Source organism: Saccopteryx leptura, chromosome 2, assembly GCF_036850995.1.
Source record: "Saccopteryx leptura isolate mSacLep1 chromosome 2, mSacLep1_pri_phased_curated, whole genome shotgun sequence".
In the NCBI taxonomy this organism is placed as follows: domain Eukaryota; kingdom Metazoa; phylum Chordata; class Mammalia; order Chiroptera; family Emballonuridae; genus Saccopteryx; species Saccopteryx leptura.
In genome coordinates this window covers 263560166-263581189 of record NC_089504.1, presented here as the reverse complement: position 1 = coordinate 263581189, position 21024 = coordinate 263560166, and the positions used below count along the sequence as shown (strand labels likewise).

General features: G+C 37.2%; 1 protein-coding gene across 2 annotated transcripts in view; it reads left to right on the top strand.

Moving 5' to 3' along the window:
• ACBD6 (acyl-CoA binding domain containing 6) overlaps positions 1-21024 on the top strand; it is a 149857-nt gene that overhangs the window by 65695 nt on the left and 63138 nt on the right. For both annotated transcript variants that reach the window (XM_066361670.1, XM_066361668.1), the window contains exon 6: positions 11619-11708. In XM_066361670.1, coding sequence (XP_066217767.1) covers positions 11619-11708 — 90 coding nt within the window. The remainder of the gene's footprint in view (positions 1-11618; positions 11709-21024) is intronic.

Below are 21024 nucleotides of genomic sequence, written 5' to 3'. Positions count from 1 at the left end.
CTTGAATCATCTGACTTTTAGGGAACACCTTTCCTGTAACACATTGTCAGTGACATCTGGGACTGAAAACATAAGGCTATACTTCTACAACAGCGGTTCTCAACCTGTGGGTCGTGACAGGTTGAGAACCGCTGTTCTACAGTAAAGGGGACCAGAACTACTGAGTGTTCTCCTCCAAGTAATGAGACAGACAGCGCCTAGAAAGATGTAGCTGGAGAAAAGCAGATGCCAAATTGTGAAATAATAAAACCAGGTCGTGAGTCCACTAGGGGTCTTTTTATTTTATTTATTTTTAGTAAATCAGGCATGATTGCATCCCTTGATTTTATTGTCGTTTCTTATTTTTTTGCTCGTGAGTTAAGATTTTTATAAAATGAGTAAAATTAATACTTGTGGCTAGCTCCAACAGAATCAAACAGTGCTGTGTGTCCTGTAACAAACAAGCACTCTCTTCCTGCATCCTCTCACAGTTGGTTCTGGCTCCCTTATGGCAAAAACTTCAGTTCTTATAGTGGTTCCTTTTGTAACTTACTTACATAATTCTTAAAATATTTGCTTCTCTTGATTTTCCAACTTTAGACATTATTGATTTTCTTCTATTTTATAGGATTTAGCTGTTTTACTCAACTTTCACTCTCCCTTTCTCTCCCCCCCAACAGGTATAATCACAACTTTTAGTTTTAGCTTTTTGATTAAATCCATTGAATCAATGTTTATTATTATTAATATTAGCATTATATAATTAGTTACAACATACTTAATATGAGTTATATTATGGCTACATAACTAAAAAGTTAGTTCATTGCTGAGCTAACTTTTGGATTAACTTTTGCTATAGTATAAAACAACCCCAAATTTCAGTAACTGACAAATATAATTCTTTCTTGCTATATTTCAAAAGGGTGTGGATCATTTGAGGCTCCACTGGGTGCTGTTAGCCCTGCTTGGGATCATTTCATCTTGCTTGCATGTGTCTCTTCATTTTGAGATTAGTCTCAGTAGATACTGTCTGGGTCAGAAAACAAAGGCAGGCAGACCAGACCCCACAAATACAGTGGTACCTTGAGATACGAATTTAATTCATTCTGTAACCGAGCTCATAAGTCAGTCAACTTGTATATCAAACTGTCAATACTGGACTCGTGCGCCAACTAGCGGCATCTTCCCAAATCATGACTTGTATCTTGGAATTTCGCTGGGATCTCGAACAAAAATACGGATCGAGTCACAGCTTGTATCTTAAAAAATTCGTATGTTGGTCTGTTCATATCTCAAGGTACCACTGTACATTTAAAGATTTTGTTTGGATATCACATATGTCACATCTGCTCAGATTCCTCTGGCCAAAAATTCACAAGGCCAAACCCCAGGTCAGTATGGTAGGAAGTATTCTCAGTTATAGAGAAGCAAGGCAGGTGTTGGAAGGGAATGAATAATTATATAGTTATAAATAATACAGTCTGCACACATGGTACATTTTTTTCCCTTAAGGTTGATAATTGCCTGGGTTTTTTTGTTTTTATATTTTCCTAGTAATCTATGTTTCTATCATTAATTTTTCCTTCAAATTGCCCGACAGAGGTGTCCTCAGTGCAAGCAAACACATCAGGTAATCAGTCCCATATATTTTTAGCAATGTTCCTTCTGGAATCCTCTTTCCTTCTTTATCTCTAATCTGGACTGGCTGCTTTCCTGACCTGGTGCATAGATGTCATCCCAGGATTACGCCTTTTCACTGTCCTGGGAGTTCTCTTCCTGTTTCTCCTGGGTTCCTCTATTTTCTGGATCCCAGGTCTTCAACTCTTACTGTTTATTCTCCTCCTTTGATGGAATAACTCCCTCTTTTATTTATTTCCTGGTTTTGAAGGAGCATTTCCTCCTGCCTAAGAAAGGAAAATGTTTTGAGATCTTCCTTGAAAATGTTTCCATTAGAGTTCTTGGCATATTCGAAATTCTCAAAAATTGATAAATTAATGGATTATTGAAAGAATGAATAGAAGCATTATAATGGTGATGAGCTGGACTACATGGGTTCAGGTCTTAGCACTGTTACTTCCTAAGCTATATGATCTTTCAACTTTATTTTGTGACTCAGTTTCCTAATGTGTAAAATGGGGATAATAATAGCATCTGTCAGGGCTGTTATGTGGGCTAAATGAACTAATATATATAAATCAGTTAAACAGTACCTGACACACATATAGTTAAGCACTCAGTAAGTAAGTACTTAATAGAGTTTAGCTATCTGTGTGTGGGGGGAGGAGAGGGAAGGAGAGAGATGAGAAGCATTGCTCATGTTTGTGTCACTTTAGTTGTGGTTTTTTTGTTTGTTTGTTTTTGTATTTTTCTGAAGCTGGAACCGGGGAGGCAGTCAGACAGACTCCCGCATGCGCCCGACCAGGATTCACTCGGCCCGCCCACCAGAGGGTGATGCTCTGCCCATCCGGGGCGTCGCTCTGTCGTGACCAGAGCCACTCTAGCGCCTGGGGCAGAGACCAAGGAGCCATCCCCAGCGCCCGGGCCATCTTTTGCTCCAGTGGAGCCTTGGCTGTGGGAGGGGAAGAGAGAGACAGAGAGGAAGGAGAGGGGGAGGGTGGAGAAGCAGATGGACGCCTCTCCTGTGTGCCCTGCCCAGGAATCGAACCCGGGACTTCCGCACGCCAGGCCGACGCTCTACCACCGAGCCAACCGGCCAGGGCCCAATTTAGTTGTTGATTGCTTATTATATGTGCCTTGACTGGGAGCTCAAGCCGGCAACCTTTGGGTCAAGCCAGAGACCGTGGGATCATGTCAGTTGATCCCATGCTCAAGCCAGTGAGCCCGTGCTCAAGCCAGCAACCTCAGGGATTCAAACCTGGGACCTCAGTGTCCCAGGTCAATTCTCTATTTACTGCATCACTGCCGGTTAGGCAAAGCTTAGCTATCTTGATTATTCTTAATAATATGAACGAAGACTGTGAATATAATTAAGAGATGGATGAAGAAGCCACTTACCTCTTTTATTTTATTTAATTATTAGAGCAGTTTTAGGTTTACAATAAAATTGAGAGAAAGATACAGAGATTTCCCAAGTATAGCCTCCTCCATTAGTACAGTCACTCACCAAAACAGTACCAAAGATGAACCTACATTGAGACGTCATAATCTCCCAATGTCCGTAATTTACCTCAGGGTTCAATCTTGGTGGTATACATTCCAGGGGTTTGGATAAATGTATGAAAATAGTACTAAAAATCAGATTGACACATGACCTTTGCAAAAATCATTGGACAGCAGTGAAAGGGATGAAATAAATGTCAAGAACACAAACAGCTTACACTAATAACACATTTTATTGTGAAAATAAAAGGAACACTTGTAAAAGGTATTGCTTCTGTCATTTAGTTACTTTGATGTAGTAGCTTCCCAGGTCTGTTAGTTTGTTACCCATCAGCTCCCCCACCTGCCAGAGCGTTAGATGAAGTGCTTACGCATTCATAGACTGAGACGCCGAGAATTCAGTGGGGTCTCTCATTGCTCCGAGCAGATTTCTGCCCTCTCAGCCATGACAACTCAGGCTGGGCTTTGAATACTGATGGCAAGCCCTTTTATTATTAATCAGGGATTTGTATGAATTAATTTAAGAACACGAGGGAGATGAGAGCATAAAATGAGAATTAAACTTAACATCCTAAATAAAATAAATAGTACTGCTTCATGATATTTAAAGCTCTAGCAAATAAAACTATGACTTGGTAAGCCTTGGTGATGAATCTCAAAGTTAAGTTTCTAGCTAAATACTTTTAGCCCCTTTATCAGGAAAATGATACTTTTTAGTAATAAGTTCGGTAACAATTACAGTTTTGAAAGGACATCCAGTTCTTTTCTGTGTTTATCTGTGTGATATATGAACTTGAGATATTTCACTACTAATCGCCTAGGATTCTAGGGGATGGTGTAGGACTTTATTTAAAATGGTTATCCAGCTGGTTCAACTCAGTTTCATTCAGTCTTGCCCTTAGATAAGTAAAAATTACATTTATTGCACTTAAAATTTGCTGTAAGCACATAAAGAAATGTAATTATAAGATAGGCTATATTTGCATTCATATTTGAAATAAACATGATTACATTGCCTGAATGCATCTATTTGGTTCTGTAACTATTATAGCACATGAACATGTGTAAGATGCCTTTTAAATAAAACATTAATATTTCAAATGAAGATATGATATTATGCATAAGTATAGTTCCTGATATATATCTTTTATATATTCAAATTGTAATTACTACTAATAGAGTAGGGCATATATTTCTAATTTGAGATTACATGGTGTTTTCTACTGCTACAGTAATTGGGACATTGTTTATGTTTCACATAAGAGAAAAACATTTTGTGGTGATATTTCCTATTCAGGAAACTATATATCATGTTTTAAGGTCCAAGTTTATAGCATCATGGTGCTATGTGCACTCATTTTTTTACTTAAATTATAACTTTTATTCATTTTTTAACCATTTGCAGAAATATTTGGAAATTGAGGTTGGTATGAAGAGAAATACAAAAAAAAAGATCTAAGAACCTATTAATTTATAAAATGGTGATTCAGTTTTTATCATTGAGCCGTAGTAATGTAGCCCACACACATGCCAAATATTTATGGTTTTTCCCAAAAAAATCTTTTTAAGGGTAAGGAATGAACAGAAAAATTTGTAAACCATGAATGATATTTCTTATCAGTTGTCCTCAGATCAGTGTCATATACAGTACATAAATACATGCTTCTTAATATTTTAATATTTTAAATCTTCATATTAATTTACATTTTTAAGACCAATGCAGCAATGTAATAATAATATTTGAACAAAATAGATTACGTTATTTCAATGCAAGCTATCTTTGGTCTCCCCCAAAAGCATTTATACAGTTCGTTGGTGGTCCATAGATTCCTATCTAGTGCACTCCCAAATCCCTCTTATTAAGCTACTACTTTAAGTTCTTGCTATCCTTTTGAAGGTATAGTTGTTAAACTATTTTCCTTATGTTCATTAATCCTTTCAAATATTTTGAAGGAGATCACCTTTCTCTTGACGCATTTCTTTCCTTTCTTGCTGTGTTTTAAATCTGTGGCTCACGTCAGTACGATTTACATGCTTTTGTCTTGAGCAACTGCTGGAAAATCTGACAAAATTGTCAGTATTAACAAAGAGCATAAGTTTCAGGAGGCAGAGTCAGTGTACTAAGTCTAAATTTATGCTTTTATTTAAGATTGAGAAGGAAGAAAAAAATGCATCCTCTTCTTAAATAATTTAAATAACTTCATTTAAGTGTTATTTTGATTGTATAGTTGATTAAAATATTAATTTGAAGGAACTTTGTTCATTTATACAACGATTGAGAAATGTTAAATTATGCTCATTTGCATTAATACTATTTAAAAATTGAGCATATAATACTTTACATCAGAAATTCATATTTAATACAAAATCAGAAAATGGAGAAAGTAGTTAAATTATTACAAGCTTTGGCAACTTTTTTTTTTTTGTATTTTTCTGAAGTTGGAAACGGAGAGGCAGTCAGACAGACTTCCGCATGCGCCTGACCGGGATCCACCTGGCATGCCCACCAGGGGGCAATGCTCTGCCCATCTGGGGCATTGCTCTGTTGCAACCAGAGCCATTCTAGCGCCTGAGGCAGAGGCCATAGAGCCATCCTCAGCGCCCAGGCCAACTTTACTCCAATGTAGCCTTGGCTGCGAGAGGGGAAGAGAGAGACAGAGAGGAAAGAGAAGGAGAGGAGTGGAGAAGCAAATTGGCGCCTCTCCTGTGTGCCCTGGCCGGATATCGAACCCGGGACTCCTGCACGCCAGGCTGACGCTCTACCACTGAGCCAACCAGCCAGGGCCGGCAACTTTTTTATTGTAGTAAAATATACATTTAAAAAGTTACCACTTGGGAAGGTAGGCTTCTCCCTCGCTCCTCTAAGGGAGGGTTCAGTCTCTTCCAGCCCTGCTCCAGCCACCTATGACCTAACCTTGCCCAGAATGCTGGGGTTTGCCACTGAAGGCTGAAGGTGCCACTTGAACCATTTTTAAGTGTATAGTTCAGTGGTACTAAATTCATTCACATTGTTACGCAGCCATTACCAACAGTATCTCCAGCACTCTCATCTCCTCCAGTTGAAACTCTGCACTCATAAACACTCACTGTCCATTGCCCCTCCCCCAGCCCCTGGCAGCTGCCATTCTACTTCCTGTCTCCATGTGTGACTTCTCTAGACACCTTATGTGAATGGAATTATACGATATTTGTCCTTTTGTGACTGGTTTATCTCACTTAGCATAATGTCTTCAAGGTTCATCTATGTTGTAGCATGTGTAAGAATTTCCTTTCTTTTAAAAAGTGATTAATATTCTGTTGTGCATATATATTGCATTTTGTTCATCCCAAGTCATTGTAGACACTTGGGTTGCTTTTGTATTTTGACTGTTGTGAATAATACTGCTATGAATGTGGATGGACAAATTTTTGTTTGATTTTTTTCAATAATTATGAAAATTTTTAAACATACAGGAAAGTTGAAAGAATTTTACAGTGAATGTCTATATTACTACCACCTAGGTTATATTATACCACTAATATTTTACTAAGCTTGTTTTATCAGCATCTACCCGTCTCTCTATTCATCATCAATCTTATATTTTGATGTATTCTTGATCATGGTGTTTTGCAGATAATACTTTCCATTCTGAACGCTTCAGTATGCATATCATTAATTAGAATTCAGTATTAGTTTTGTTTTACATATGGTGAAATGCACAAATCTTACACATTTGATTAATTTTGACAAATGCATGTACCTGTGTAATCAAAACTCCCATCAAGAGACAAACGCTACTGTCACCCCAGAAAGTCCCCTCATTGAGCTCCTTCCCAGGTGGTTCTTAATTCTACAAAGGTAACAACTGTTCTGATAATTCTTCTACTGTAGACTGGTTTCACCTTTTCTCAAACTTTATATAAATGGAATTATGTACTTTTTTGTTTGAGGCTACTTTTACTTATCATAATGTTTTTGAGATTCATCCATATTGTTGTAAAATATCTGTACTTCTTTTATATTGCTGAGCAGTATTCCATCATTTGACTGTATTACAGTTTCTCTGTTGTCTTACAATGGATACCTGGGTTGTTTTCATGCCAACTTATTATTGCTGTTATTACTTATTTTCTACAGGATGAAGTAGTATCTCCCTTTCTTATTCCTTCCCTCTTAATCACTAACATTATGGCTTAGTAAATGCTTATGAAGGGATTTTATAAATTCCCTGACAACTCAGCAACACCATTTCTCTCTTCCTTAGATCTTAGCCGTGAAAAAGATCAATTAGTTGCCGGTTTTAAATGTGTGTCATACATATTAATGTGCAGTTTTCTTTTTAACGGTGGTAAATTAATTACCCACAGGTAGCTACTGGCCTCTGTGAGATCTTAAACTATCTTCCAATCCTACTCCTATCTTTAAGTTTTTGAAATAATATCATTGGTTCACTGTTGAGAAGGAGGTGGAAGTCAGGCATTGAGCAGTTTCTGGTGGTTGTAGGTGGGGAATTCTCACTGGAGCAGCTCCTATAGCAGTAGCAGCAGCAAAGGGGAGAAGATGGGGACAGGTAGAGGACACAGTCATCATAGATATTGGTACTAAAGTCAGCCTCTACTGCAGTTGTAAATTGAAACTCAGTTTTTTTGCAGAGAGAAATTTAAGTCGATGATGTGTTTGCAGTATTTCATTTGCTAATTAGACAGTACTGTGTATTATGCTATCTTTGATAAGTGGCAAGGTGACATCTCTTAAAAATTTAAACATACCAACTTGCCATGTTTTTGTCGTCTGTATATATGGTTTACATGCTTTGTGTCTGTTCTCCAAATACCATAAGAACATCAAGACTTGTTTTATAATACAATCTCTTCATTTAATTTGTGATATCCCAGAAAAAAAAATCTAAATTTTAAAAAAATTACATGGTTTGAGGACAAGTAAGAATATCAAAGAAGCATTTAAAATATTAAGACTCACAGTGTATTTTCCAGAAGGTATGAAAGTAATACCACTTAATAGGTTAGCTGACACCCTGCACTCTCAAAGCACTTTAGAGTCATTCATCTGTCTGAGGTAGGACAGTATTGGTACTCTTGCTTGGTTATAGATGAGAACCCTTTTTTCCCCATGTTTTACTGTATTTGAATTCCTGAATTGGATTTATCCAGAGCTCTCTAAACAATGCTTGTGGTCTTCTGGTGGCCTACCAAAGATTCCTTTGAATAATGGCTTTTGCCCCTTATCTCCTGAATACTTTTGGATTTTTTTTATTTTATTTTTTTTTCAGAAGAGTTGTTAAAACTACTCTTCTGCAAAAACAATTCAAAGAATTGTTGGCTTTTGTGGTGGTAGTAAAAATTAACTTAACTTGGACATTTGTAAGAGATTATAGCATTCACAGAAGATAAAACATTTGTATGTAAATAGATGAAATATTTCACCTATTCATGAATTTGGAGAAAGTCTTTAAGCAGGTACAGCTTTAATATGCACCTAATTCATGGTTTTCCTTGAGGAAAAGAAACCACAGGTGTTTACATCCCTATTTTGTCATAAATGGCTGTGAGAATAGTATCACTGCAAGTTATTGGTTATGTTTTTACTTAAACTGATAATCTTATCTTAGAGCATGTTATGGGAACTTTATAATTTGAAGAAGTATCATCCTATTCAGACACCAGGCTGTGCTGATCTTTGTTCATTTAAATACAAAACATTAGAAGGCAAAAATTCCAACACCTTATTTATTTTATCTATGCTTATGTATTAGTATGTTTAATCCTTTTCTTGTTTTTGAGCTTCTTAATCCTGCATTAAAATATTGCTCATTTAGATAGTTTTAATGTAGATATCTTCAGCACTTCTACAGGGAGTCATTGTCAGAGAATTCATTCTAATTCAAGGTTAATTAGTGTACCATTAAAATAATGTGTTTCAAAAATTAATTACATTGCAGGTCAAGTAATGTGTTAAAAAGCATAGTGTAAGTGTCTGAGAGCACATCATCTTCCTTAAAGCATTGCCACCCTTCTGGAAAATATATCCAAAGTGAAAATCACTACTGAGGTCCAGCCATAGGTGTTTCCCCTACAGTAAATTTGTGACACCACATATGGGAAATTTAAAATATAACTCCCATTAAAAGTAAAATGTGTTGCTTGTCTTTCCCATCGAAATAGCGTAGGATTTATATGTTTTTATTAATCGATACAACCCTATTGGGTTAATTCTAAGGAAATCAGGAACCTGGTGAAGTAGAAATTACCTGTACATCCAGTGATAAAAGTACTAGATATATTAATGTTATGTTTTCTTACTTAGCTATTAGGTAGTTCTGGTAGGTGCCCTGTGAAAGTGTATCACACATCATTTTTAACTATGAAGTAATTCTTGTTAATAGTTTAACTTAACAGCCATAAAATGTACACTTAAAGTTAGAACTAAAAATGATAAAGACTTTGAAGTTTTATCTGATTTTTTTAATGTAAAAGCTGTGGAACAGTTACATTGAACTATAGAATATTTTATATACTGGTATTCTGAGAGTCTTATTAGAACATCTAATTATTCTTATGGGGAATTTTGAAGTTGGTGCCCTGGTACAGCAGATCATTAGAGTTACAGAAATTTTAATACAGGAAACTGTTCTCCACTCAACAGTACATTTTTTACTCGGCTTTTAGAATTGTCTCCAATTTAAAAAAATTTTAGTGGATTCTGAACAAAATTGTTTTACTACTACAACTAATTTTGAATAATTTGCCCACATGTTTTAATTTTCTGCTTCTCTTCCTGTTTGGGTTTTGTGTAAGCCTATCGGGAAACATATTCATAGGTAAATTAAGAAAGAAGTTAAGCAAATGAAAGAAAAGGAAAAGAACAATTTGTAAGAAAGATGTTGTCTTTGTTTTTTGTTTGTTTGTTTTTCAAGAATAGATCCTGGTTTAATTAGTTGAACTAAAAGGTACTTGAAGATAAAGAGAGGGTCTAGAAAAGCTTTCTTAAAAGGTGGGGTTTTTTTCCTTTAAAGTCATCTTTGAATAACTTTGTCCTACTTAAATCTTTTCTAAAATGACACAAAGCAAGGATTTGAACTTAATGTGAAAAAACATTCCAGTTCTTGAAAATGACAACATCACTACCACCCCCAAAAGTAGTATTAAGCCATAGATCACTCATTTCTTCAGAGAAGCCCTTAGCTTTGGGGGTTTTGTTTATTCGTTGGACCAAGTAGGCTTCTTTTATTAACTAAACCAAGATTTTTTGATGGTACAGAATAGAATTAACACGTTGATAGTAACTGAGTTCATGGTAGACAACGAAGTAATGTTTCATATTAGTACTTTTTCTTCTAACAATTAATCATCTATCTATTCTCTTTTACAAGTGGCTTTCACAGTCACCGTTTGAAGATAACCTTTACTAGTGTTTTTGAGATATTTAAGAGTATAAATTTGGGGCCCTGGCCAGTTGGCTCAGTGGTAGAGCGTCGGCCTGGCTTGCAGAAGTCCCGGGTTCGATTCCCGGCCAGGGCACACAGGAGAAGCGCCCATCTGCTTCTCCACCCCTCCCCCCCTCCTTCCTCTCTGTCTCTCTCTTCCCCTCCTGCAGCCGAGGCTCCATTGGAGCAAGGATGGCCCGGGCTCTGGGGATGGCTCCTTGGCCTCTGCCCCAGGCGCTGGAGTGGCTCTGGTCGCAACAGAGTGACGCCCTGGAGGGGCAGAGCATCGCCCCCCTGGTGGGCGTGCCAGGTGGATCCCAGTCTGGCGCATGCGGGAGTCTGTCTGACTGTCTCTCCCCGTTTCCAGCTTCAGAAAAATATATATATAAAAAAAAAAAAAAGAGTATAAATTTGGGATATTACAGGGAAATGCTTACTTTCAAACATTACATTTTCTTAGTTTTTAAAGAATAAACAAGTAAGTTGAGATATACTACATTTAGATTGTTTTCTATTTACATTTTAAGTATTTGTGATAGTGTAAGGAAACTTTTACATTTATAAAGTAGTACTTCAAATATACAAAGCATTATTTTGTGCACATTCATTTAACAAATATTGGTATTGTTAGTATTATCTTTATTTCCACTCTGTAGGTGAGGAAACCTATCAGGCTGACATAAGTCATTGGGCTAGAGCCCTGGTTGGCAAACTGTGGCTCTTTGGCCCCTTGAGTGTGGCTCTTCCACAAAACACCATGTGCGGCCACTATCTTGATAAGGAATGTACCTACCTATATAGTTTAAGTTTTAAAAATTTGGCTTTCAAAAGAAAGTTTAATCATTGTACTGTTGATCTTTGGCTCTGTTGACTAATGAGTTGCCCACCACTGGGCTAGAACATAACGAATTCTAGAAGTAACACTCAGTATTTCTAATGATTTAAAAAACTTGACTATCTTTCCCATGGAGCATTTTCTATCAGTCATTCTGAGAATAACCCAGTTTTATATATTACTTTGGCTTTCTTAAAACATATAGCCTTATATGGCCTCAACAGCTGTATTAACAAATGTCTCTTTTTCCATCTTTTTAGGGCAGAGCTCTACTCCATTGGGCATGTGATCGAGGACATAAGGAACTAGTCAGAGTCTTGCTGCAATATAGAGCTGATATTAACTCTCAGGTAAGAGTGATGAAGAGGGAGCTTGTTTAAAACATTGAGGTTAAATCCATACACCATAAAATTCACCATTAACTATTATAAACTGTACAATTCAGTAGCATTAGTACAGTTAACAATGTTCTACAACCCTCACTGCTGTCTCGTTCCACATTTTAATCACCCCAAAATGATAGCCCGTGTCCTGTAAGAAAACCGTGGATAGGTAGCCGTCGCTACCCTCATCCCGTCAGTGTATTTCTGGGATGTTCTTCTGTACATGACCCTGTTTCTTTTTCCTTGTACTTGTGCTGTGCTTTTTTAAGTATTACAGCTTCAAAATATGTTTTAATATCTTTTAGGATAGATTTCTTCCCTACTTGTTCAGAATTTTTCCTGTTATGTTTGTTTTTTTCTCTTTGAACTTTGAAATCATCTTTCCAGTACTTATTTCCCCAACCACCACCACCATCACTATTAAAAACCAAACAAAACCCACAGACTGTTGGTGCACACATGTCTTTGATTTGGATTGTTAGTATTTTTTTAAATTATTTTTAAATAATTTTGACATTCAGTATTATTTTATATTTGTTTTAGGTATACAGTATAGTAGTTAGACAATTATATAATTTATGAAGTCATCTCCTTGATAATTCTGCCTACCCCTGACACCCTACATAATTATTATAATATTATTGACTATTTTCCTTATGCTGTACTTTATACCTTGGGACTGTTTTGTCATTTCTTACTCCCTTTACTTTTTTTTTTTTTTTTTCCTGAAGCTGGAAACGGGGAGAGACAGTCAGACAGACTACCGCATGCGCCCGACCGGGGTCCACCCGGCACGCCCACCAGGGGGCGACGCTCTGCCCACCAGGGGGCGATGCTCTGCCCCTCCGGGGCGTCGCTCTGCGGCAACCAGAGCCACTCCAGCGCCTGGGGCAGAGGCCAAGGAGCCATCCCCAGCACCCGGGCCATCTTTGCTCCAATGGAGCCTTGGCTGCGGGAGGGGAAGAGAGAGACAGAGAGGAAGGAGGGGGGCGTGGAGAAGCAAATGGGCGCCTCTCCTATGTGCCCTGGCCGGGAATCGAACCCGGGTCCCCCCGCACGCTAGGCCGACGCTCTACCGCTGAGCCAACTGGCCAGGGCCTCCCTTTACTTTTTTTACACCCCCCCCCACCTCCCTCCCATCTGGCAACTTTCAGTTTGTTCATCATATCTATAAATCTGTTTCTGTTTTGTTTGTTTATTTATTTTGTTCTTTAAATTCCACTTGTCAGTGAAATGATATGGTATTTGTTTTCCTGTGTCTGACTTATTTCATTTAACATAATACTGTCTAGGTACATCTATATCGTCGCAAATGGTAAGATTTCATTCTTTTTATGGCCGAGTAATATTCCATTGTGTACATGTGCTACATCTTTATCCAGTTGTTTTTTATTTTACTTTTTTTTTTTTTTTTTTTCATTTTTCTGAAGCTGGAAACGGGGAGAGACAGTCAGACAGACTCCCGCATGCGCCCGACCGGGATCCACCCGGCACGCCCACCATGGGGCGACGCTCTGCCCACCAGGGGGCGATGCTCTGCCCATCCTGGGCGTCGCCATATTGTGACCAGAGCCACTCTAGCGTCTGGGGCACAGGCCACAGAGCCATTCCCAGCGCCCGGGCCATCTTTGCTCCAATGGAGCCCTGGCTGCGGGAGGGGAAGAGAGAAACAGAGAGGAAAGTGCGGCGGAGGGGTGGAGAAGCAAATGGGCGCTTCTCCTGTGTGCCCTGGCCGGGAATCAAACCTGGGTCCTCCGCACGCTAGGCCGACGCTCTACCGCTGAGCCAACCGGCCAGGGCCTATTTTACTTTTTTTAGAGACAGAGAGAGTCAGAGAGAGAGATAGACAGGGACAAACAGGAACGGAGAGATGAGAGGCATCAATCATTAGTTTTTTGTTGCGCATTGCAACACCTTAGTTGTTCATTGATTGCTTTCTCATATGTGCCTTGACCGCGGGCCTTCAGCAGACTGAGTAACCCCTTGCTCGAGCCAGCGACCTTGGGCTCAAGCTGGTGAGCTTTTGCTCAAACCAGATGAGCCCTCGCTCAGGCTGGTGACCTCGGGATCTCGAACCTGGGTCCTTGGCATCCCAGTCCAACGCTCTATCCACTGCACCACCACCCGGTCAGGCCACTTGTCTTTTGATGAGCACTTGGGTTGCTTCCATATCTTAGCTCTTATAAATAATGCTACAGTGAACATAGGGGTGTATATATCTTTTTGACTTAGTGGTTTGGATTTCTTTAGAGTATTTTGGAGGGAAATATCCCCAAGTTAGGCATAGCCTGAGGTTTTTTGCCTATGGGTTTCCTGTATTCTGTTTGTTTGGATAATGTAAAGGTAAGAAAGACAATACAAAAACTGCCATACGTGCGTGGCTCTATAGAACACTCTTTACTGAATATCAGCTTTAATGCAAAGTAAAAGTTCCATGTAGGTTTTTAGGCTGAATCAGTTGGGACCATATGCCTGGCTAGTGTTTTCCTCATTCTCTTTATATTCACATGACCAGTTTAGATCAACCCTACCTTTGGTTTTTCCTTTGTTATTGACAGTCCTAACATGTGATCTAGTTTCATTTGGGGGATACTCTGGCTTTGTCAGTTTAAGTTGCTAACATGTTTTCAAGTCAGGGCTTTTGGAAATTAGCTCTCAGAATAGCTTTCCCCTTGTAATTTCTTCTTTAGTTTCATTATTGAAAACTCTTTTAAGATATAGACAATACAAACATAATAAATGGATAAAGGTTCATCTCTTTCATGACTCAGTCTTTCTTAAACAACATTATTATTGACTGGCCTATTGGTTGCCAAAAAAGAAAATCAATTTTATTAGAAGTATTTGCTTGACCACAGATCTTGGTTACTAAACCAACTGAGACAGGCTGATGTTATCAACTAGCTGAAGACTAATTTTTACCATTAGTCTGAAACTGAGCAGTAATTAGAGATATGTCACAGTCTACTCTTTGTTTTCCTGTCATTTTTACCCTTCAGTATATTCTTAGATATTTTTATTGCCCTGCAGTTTCTACATTCTGTGACTCTGATGGAATTGGAACTTGTAATTTTATTTCTAAGAAAGATCCTTTATAGATTTCATTTGTTATCTGGCAATATTATGGACACAGTTTTGTCTTTTCCACTGCTTAATATTGATTTTTAGTTCAACTCTGGAAAGCGAGGTTCTTAAGATTGGGATATGGGTTAAATACACACATACACACCCTGCAGACCTCTTGAGTAACTTTGATCTTTCAAGTCTGGAGAAAGACAAGCTACTCCAAAAGTGCATTAAAAAGTATTCAAATGCTGAAGATTTATTGCTTAGTTCTCTGATTTATTATAAAAAGTATCATGAAGGAAATACGCAGGGTGAAGGGAGCAGTAGGAGCAATGGTCACGTTAGGTGTCCACACTGTGCACTGGGTGTTAGGAAATTCAAAAGGTTATTATTTTGAGTGGTACTGAAACATTTAAAGTTTATAAATTACATAAACTCATGGTTTATATAATACCGTAAAGCAACACACCCTCTCAGTCAGTACTTTGGTGGTCATCTGGGTTTTGTGAAAGATTTTGAAAACAAGATATTAACTAGACTTATGTAGTGATTATTTCACAATGTATACAAATATCAAATCACTGTGTTGTACATCTGAAACTAATATTACATGTCAATGATACCCAATAAAAAAAGAATACTTGTGGAATGAAAGAATAGATTAATGAATCGGAACAAAAAGATTCCATATAGATTTACAAAATAAATAGAACATATTAAAAAATGGGGATAATGGCAATTCTGGATTTTACCTGGCTGATGTGGGGCTTAAAATGATGGCAGTGGGCCCTCTACCTTGAGGCTGTCCCGCTGCTCCTGGCCAGGTCTGCTCCTCCCAAGTCCACCAAGCATCCTGCTGCCAACAAAGCCTTGCCAACACTGCTGTTGACTCTCTCTCTGCCCTAGTCAGAACTCCTTAACAACTGCACTGCCTACAGGATAACTGTCAAATCCTTGTAGATTTGAATTCACAGTTTTCTGTCATCTGAAAAAAACAAATCATGAGAAAGGTATAAAGCAGTAAATAAAACCTTTATGTATATTGTCTCTTTTAGTCATCACATCAACCCAATTTAGGTATATTTCTGTTTTTACTGATGAAGAAACAGGAACTTTGAGATGTCGTAGAGCAGGTGTTGGGAACCATTTTGGCTGAGAGAGCCATGAACGCCACATATTTTAAAATGTAATTCCGTGAGAGCCATACAACGACCCGTGTATGTTACATATTATCCAATAAAAATTTGGTGTTGTCCCGGAGGACAGCTGTGATTGGCTCCAGCCACCTGCAACCATGAACATGAGCAATAGGAAATGAATGGATTGTAATACATGAGAATGTTTTATATTTTTAACATTATTTTTTTTTATTAAAGATTTGTTTGCGAGCCAGATGCAGCTATCCAAAGAGCCACATCTGGCTCACGAGCCATAGTTTCCTGACCCCTGTCATAGAGAGCTATTGAGTGACAAAATCTAGATTTGAACATGTCATTCTGACTCCAAAGCCAATTTAAAATATGTGACGTTCATGGCTCTCTCAGCCAAAAAAGGTTCTCGACCCGTCTTAACCTCTCCACTGTGAAATTGAGTACGTTTCATTCTCTTATTTTCTCTACTTATATATATATATATAACATTAGAAGAGATGTAGTTTTCCTTCATTATTTAAAATAATAGAGGTGCAAAACACACTTATTTAGTTACATATAGTATAAAAATCTTAACAACTTAATACATTTTTGTATGCGTATTTTTTTATTTGCCACAGCTTTTTTTTTTGCCACAGCTTTAATGTAAAGTAACATATATATGTGCAACTCTCACCCACATCAAATTAGAATATTTCCAGAAGCCCTAGAAAGTTTGTTCTCTTAACGTACTTTCTGCCAATATCAATCTTCTCACACCCACTCTGTGGTAACTATTATTCTGATCTCTCTCACCATTGATTAGTTAGTTCTACCTCCTCTTGAAATTCAAACATTTGGAATCATATATATTCTTTTGGGTCAGGCTTATTACGTACAAGATAACATCTGTGACAGTCATCCATGTTGTTACATATATCATTTGTTCCTTTCTTTTTACTTCTCTGTGTAACCTTTCATTGCAAGCATATACCACAATTTATCCATTCTCCTGTTGATAGACATTTAGTTGTTAGGGGGTTTTTTTCCATTTAGTTTTGTTTGTCTATTATGAACAAAGCATCTGTGAATGTTCTTGAACATGAGCATGTACATAGTATATATTTTCATTTCTCTTGGGTCTTGCTCAGGAGTAGAATTGCTGGGTAAGGTAACAGTGTGTTTTAACTTTTGAGGAACTGCTGATAGTTTTTCAAAGAAACAGCCCCATTGTACATTCCCACCAGCAAGACATGAAAGTTCCCGTTCCTCCACATCCTTATCCACACTGTTGTTTGTCTTTTGATTATAGCCATGCCAGTGTATCTCACTGTGGTGTTGATTTTTATTTCCCTGATGGTTAGTGACATTGAACATCATTTACATACTTATTTGTCCATTTTTACATGTTCCTTGGGGAAATGCCTATTCAGATCCTAAGCCCAATTTTTTCAATTAGGTGGGGTGGGGAAAGACCATGGAAAGGATAGTAAGGCTCTTTGGAAGCAAAATCTATTGTGGGATGTAAGGGACTTAGGGCCAGCAGTTTTGAGGCAAATTATCATTGGTGACTCATGTTGCCATCTTCTTACCTGTTACAATATTTACGTGAGTGAAAGGACCAACAGTGGTGGTGACCTCAAAGGGAAAATAATGTCATGTCACAAATCTGAAGAGTGTGAGTACAAGGGGGCTTGCGTAGTCAGTGGTATTAGCGGGATAAATGACTTCCTGAATCAGAGCTTTTTGGCCTTTTTCTTTCAATCTCTCTCATTTGGCACCACCCTGGTGGGAGAAGGGGAGCTCTTGTCTGCTACCATTGAGCAGGAGGGAAGATAGCAATGCCAGTAAATAGTAGTAAGTTAGAGAGAGAGAGAGAGAGAGAGAGAGAGAGAGAGAGAGAGAAATACCTAGATCAACCATTTAAAAAACCACTACCAAAAACATTTAATAACAAACACTGTAAATAAATTAATGCTTAGGCAACTTCACCATTGAGGTCATCTGACCTTGGAAGACTTTAAATTACAGATTAAATTTCTTTAACTGATATATAAGACTTTCGCATTTTTTATGTTTTTCTTTTGTCAGTTTTAATAAGTTGGGTTTTTTATGGATTTGTTCATTCTATCTTAAGTTGTAAAATATTGACCTGCAGTTATTCATAATATGGTCTTGGCATCATTTTAGTTTCTCTTAGAATATGTAGTGCTATCTCTTTTTCATCTCTGATATTGGTAATTTATTTTTACTGATTATTCTTGCTAAGGGTTTTTCGACTTTATTAATCTTTTCAAAGAATGAGGTTTTAGCTTTGTTGATTGTCTCCATTATACATTTGGTGCCATTGCTGTCGGCTCTTTATTATTTCCCTCTAACTTTCTTTGGATTCAGTTTGCTGCTCCTTTTCTGGCTTCTTGAGATGGAAGCATAGATCATTGATTTTCAACTATTCTTTTCTAATATGTGTACAGAGAGGGATAAATTTTGCTATGTACTACTTTAAATTCATTTAGAAGATTTTGATACTTTTTTATTCTCAAAATATTTTTAAATTTTTACTGTGATTTTTTTTCTTTGAATCAGCGTTATCCAGATGTGTATTGTTTAATTGCTAACGTTTGTGGATTTTATAGTTCTTTCTGTATTCATTTTACTTTGATTCTATCATGATGAGAGAACCTACTCTGGAAAGTTTCAGTATTTTGAAATGAACACTTACTTGTCATTGGCCCATTTATTATGTGATGTATTTTGGGGACTGTTTCACGTTCATTTGAAAAGACTGTAATTTGCAGTTTGGTTTAGTCTTCTACAACTATCATTTAGGTAAAGTTGGTTAGTGGTGTTAGTCAAGTAGTCTGTATTTTTACTGATTTTTGTGTGTGTATGTACTTGTTTATCAGATACTGAGAGAATTGTGTTAAAACCTCCAATTGTGATTTACCTGCTTTTCCTCTTAGGTATCTTTATTTCTATATAACTTGAAACTGTGTTATTAGATATAAATTTAAGACTGGTTTACCTTCCTGTTAAATTGATCCTTTACCACTGAGAAGTGTCCATTTTAAAATTTATTAGTTATTGCCTTAAAGTGTACTTTGTTCAGTGTTATATGGTCACATCAGCTTTCCTTTGTATAGTTTCACCTTGTCTAGTTTCTGTCCTTTTACTGTTATCTCTCTGTCTTAGTTTGCTTGGGCTGCCATAACAAAATATCATAGACTGGATGGCTTAAACAACAGACATTCTATTTTCTCACTACTCTGGGGACTTCGAGTTCAAGATCAAGGTGCTGGCAGGGCTGGTGAGACCTCTCATTGGCTTGCAAATGGCTGCCTTCTCACTGTGTCCTCACATACCTTTCCTCTGTGCACTTGTGAAGAGAGCTCTCTGTTGTCTCCCTCTTCTTACAGGACACCAGGCCTGTCAGGTCAGAGCCCCACCCTTATGACATCATTTAACCTTAATTACCTCCTTAAAGTCCCTGTCTCCAAATAGAGTCACATTGAAGGTTAGGACTTCCCCATATGAATTTGGGGGCAGAACATAGTTCATTCGTTAACACTGTGTCTTTATATTGAAAAGTGTGCTTCTTGTAAATAGCATGTAGTTGGGTCTTGGTTTAATCCAGTCTGATAATTTTTGTATTTTGATTGCAGTGTTTAATTTATTTTATTTAATGTAATCACTGGTATAGATCTGTTTAATTTTACCATTTTTAAATTTCTTTTCTGTTTGTCCCACCTGCTTTTTGTTCTGTTTTTTTAGTCCCAACTTATTTTGTATTTATCAAGTATTATTTCATTATTCCAATTTACATTCTTTATTGGGTACTTGCTATTCCTTTTAGAATTATTATTTTAGTGGTTATGACAAAAATTACTGTTATTAGTCTACCTTAAATTAATATTTTTGCCATATCCTGAACAGTGTAGAAATCTTAAAATGCTATAATTCTGTTTATTTTCTCCTGCTTCTGTTGCTATAGTTGTGATATATTTTTACTCCTATATTTGCTAAATACCTCACAAGGTACAGTTTTTCCATAAAAAATTGTATTTTATCTTTATTCACATTTATCCTTTCTGATGCTCTTTCTTTCCTTCTTGTACTTTCCTGATTCTATCTGATAACATTTTTCTTTGCCTAATAAGGAACTTAACTTTGATATTTTTTATAGTTTTGATTTCTAGTGATGAATCATCTCAGCTTTAATTGCTGAGATAGAATAGAAAGATAATTTTGCTTGATAGAAAATTCTGTTGGTCAGTTTATTCTCTCTGCTTTTTAGAGCTATCACTCCATTTTCTGTTACAATCCTCAGAAGGGATGTTGTAGAAGTGATACTGTGTTCTCAGTGGACCCAATCCAGTGGCACATACCTTCAGTTTGTTCCATTACTGAAATTGTTTACTTTCTTCACTTGGTTAAGGTTGTTTCTGTCAAGATCTTCACAGTAAAATTACTATTGTTCCTTGTAATTTATGACTGTTTTGCGGGGAGATACTTGGAGGTTATTTAAATATCCTGTCTTTATCAAAATTTCAACTTATTCATGCTTTTGTATTTATCAGTTTGGATTCCTAGTTCCCTATTATTTATTCAGTGTTATAATGTATTGTTATCATTATTTAATTTTATGTTCAAATTGTTCCAGATTTGGTCAATGGGCCACACTTCAATCTGGCTTCTGTTTCCTTTTGACATACGCCCATAATTCTTTCAGAATTTTTATACTTTCTGGCTTAAAAAGAACTTGTAAGTTGATCTTGAACTTATCTCTTTCCCAGCCCTGGAAACAGTAGTTTTTCCAGCATTCTGGTTCAGTTTAGTAGGATGGTATTTAGAAACCAAGATCTGAACAGTAGGTATGCTCGTGCTGTTGGGCTATAACTCTCCCCAGATCCTCGCACATGTATACATACACACACACATACATACGCATTTACATCTGTGTTCATTTGTGTGTGTGTGTGTGTTTATGTGTACCTTAAGCTCACACCCATACTTCTTCCAGTTCAGTACCACAGGATTCACTCAGTTTTCTCTTTCTGTACTTGTAACTCTTTTCTCTGATGAGGTCA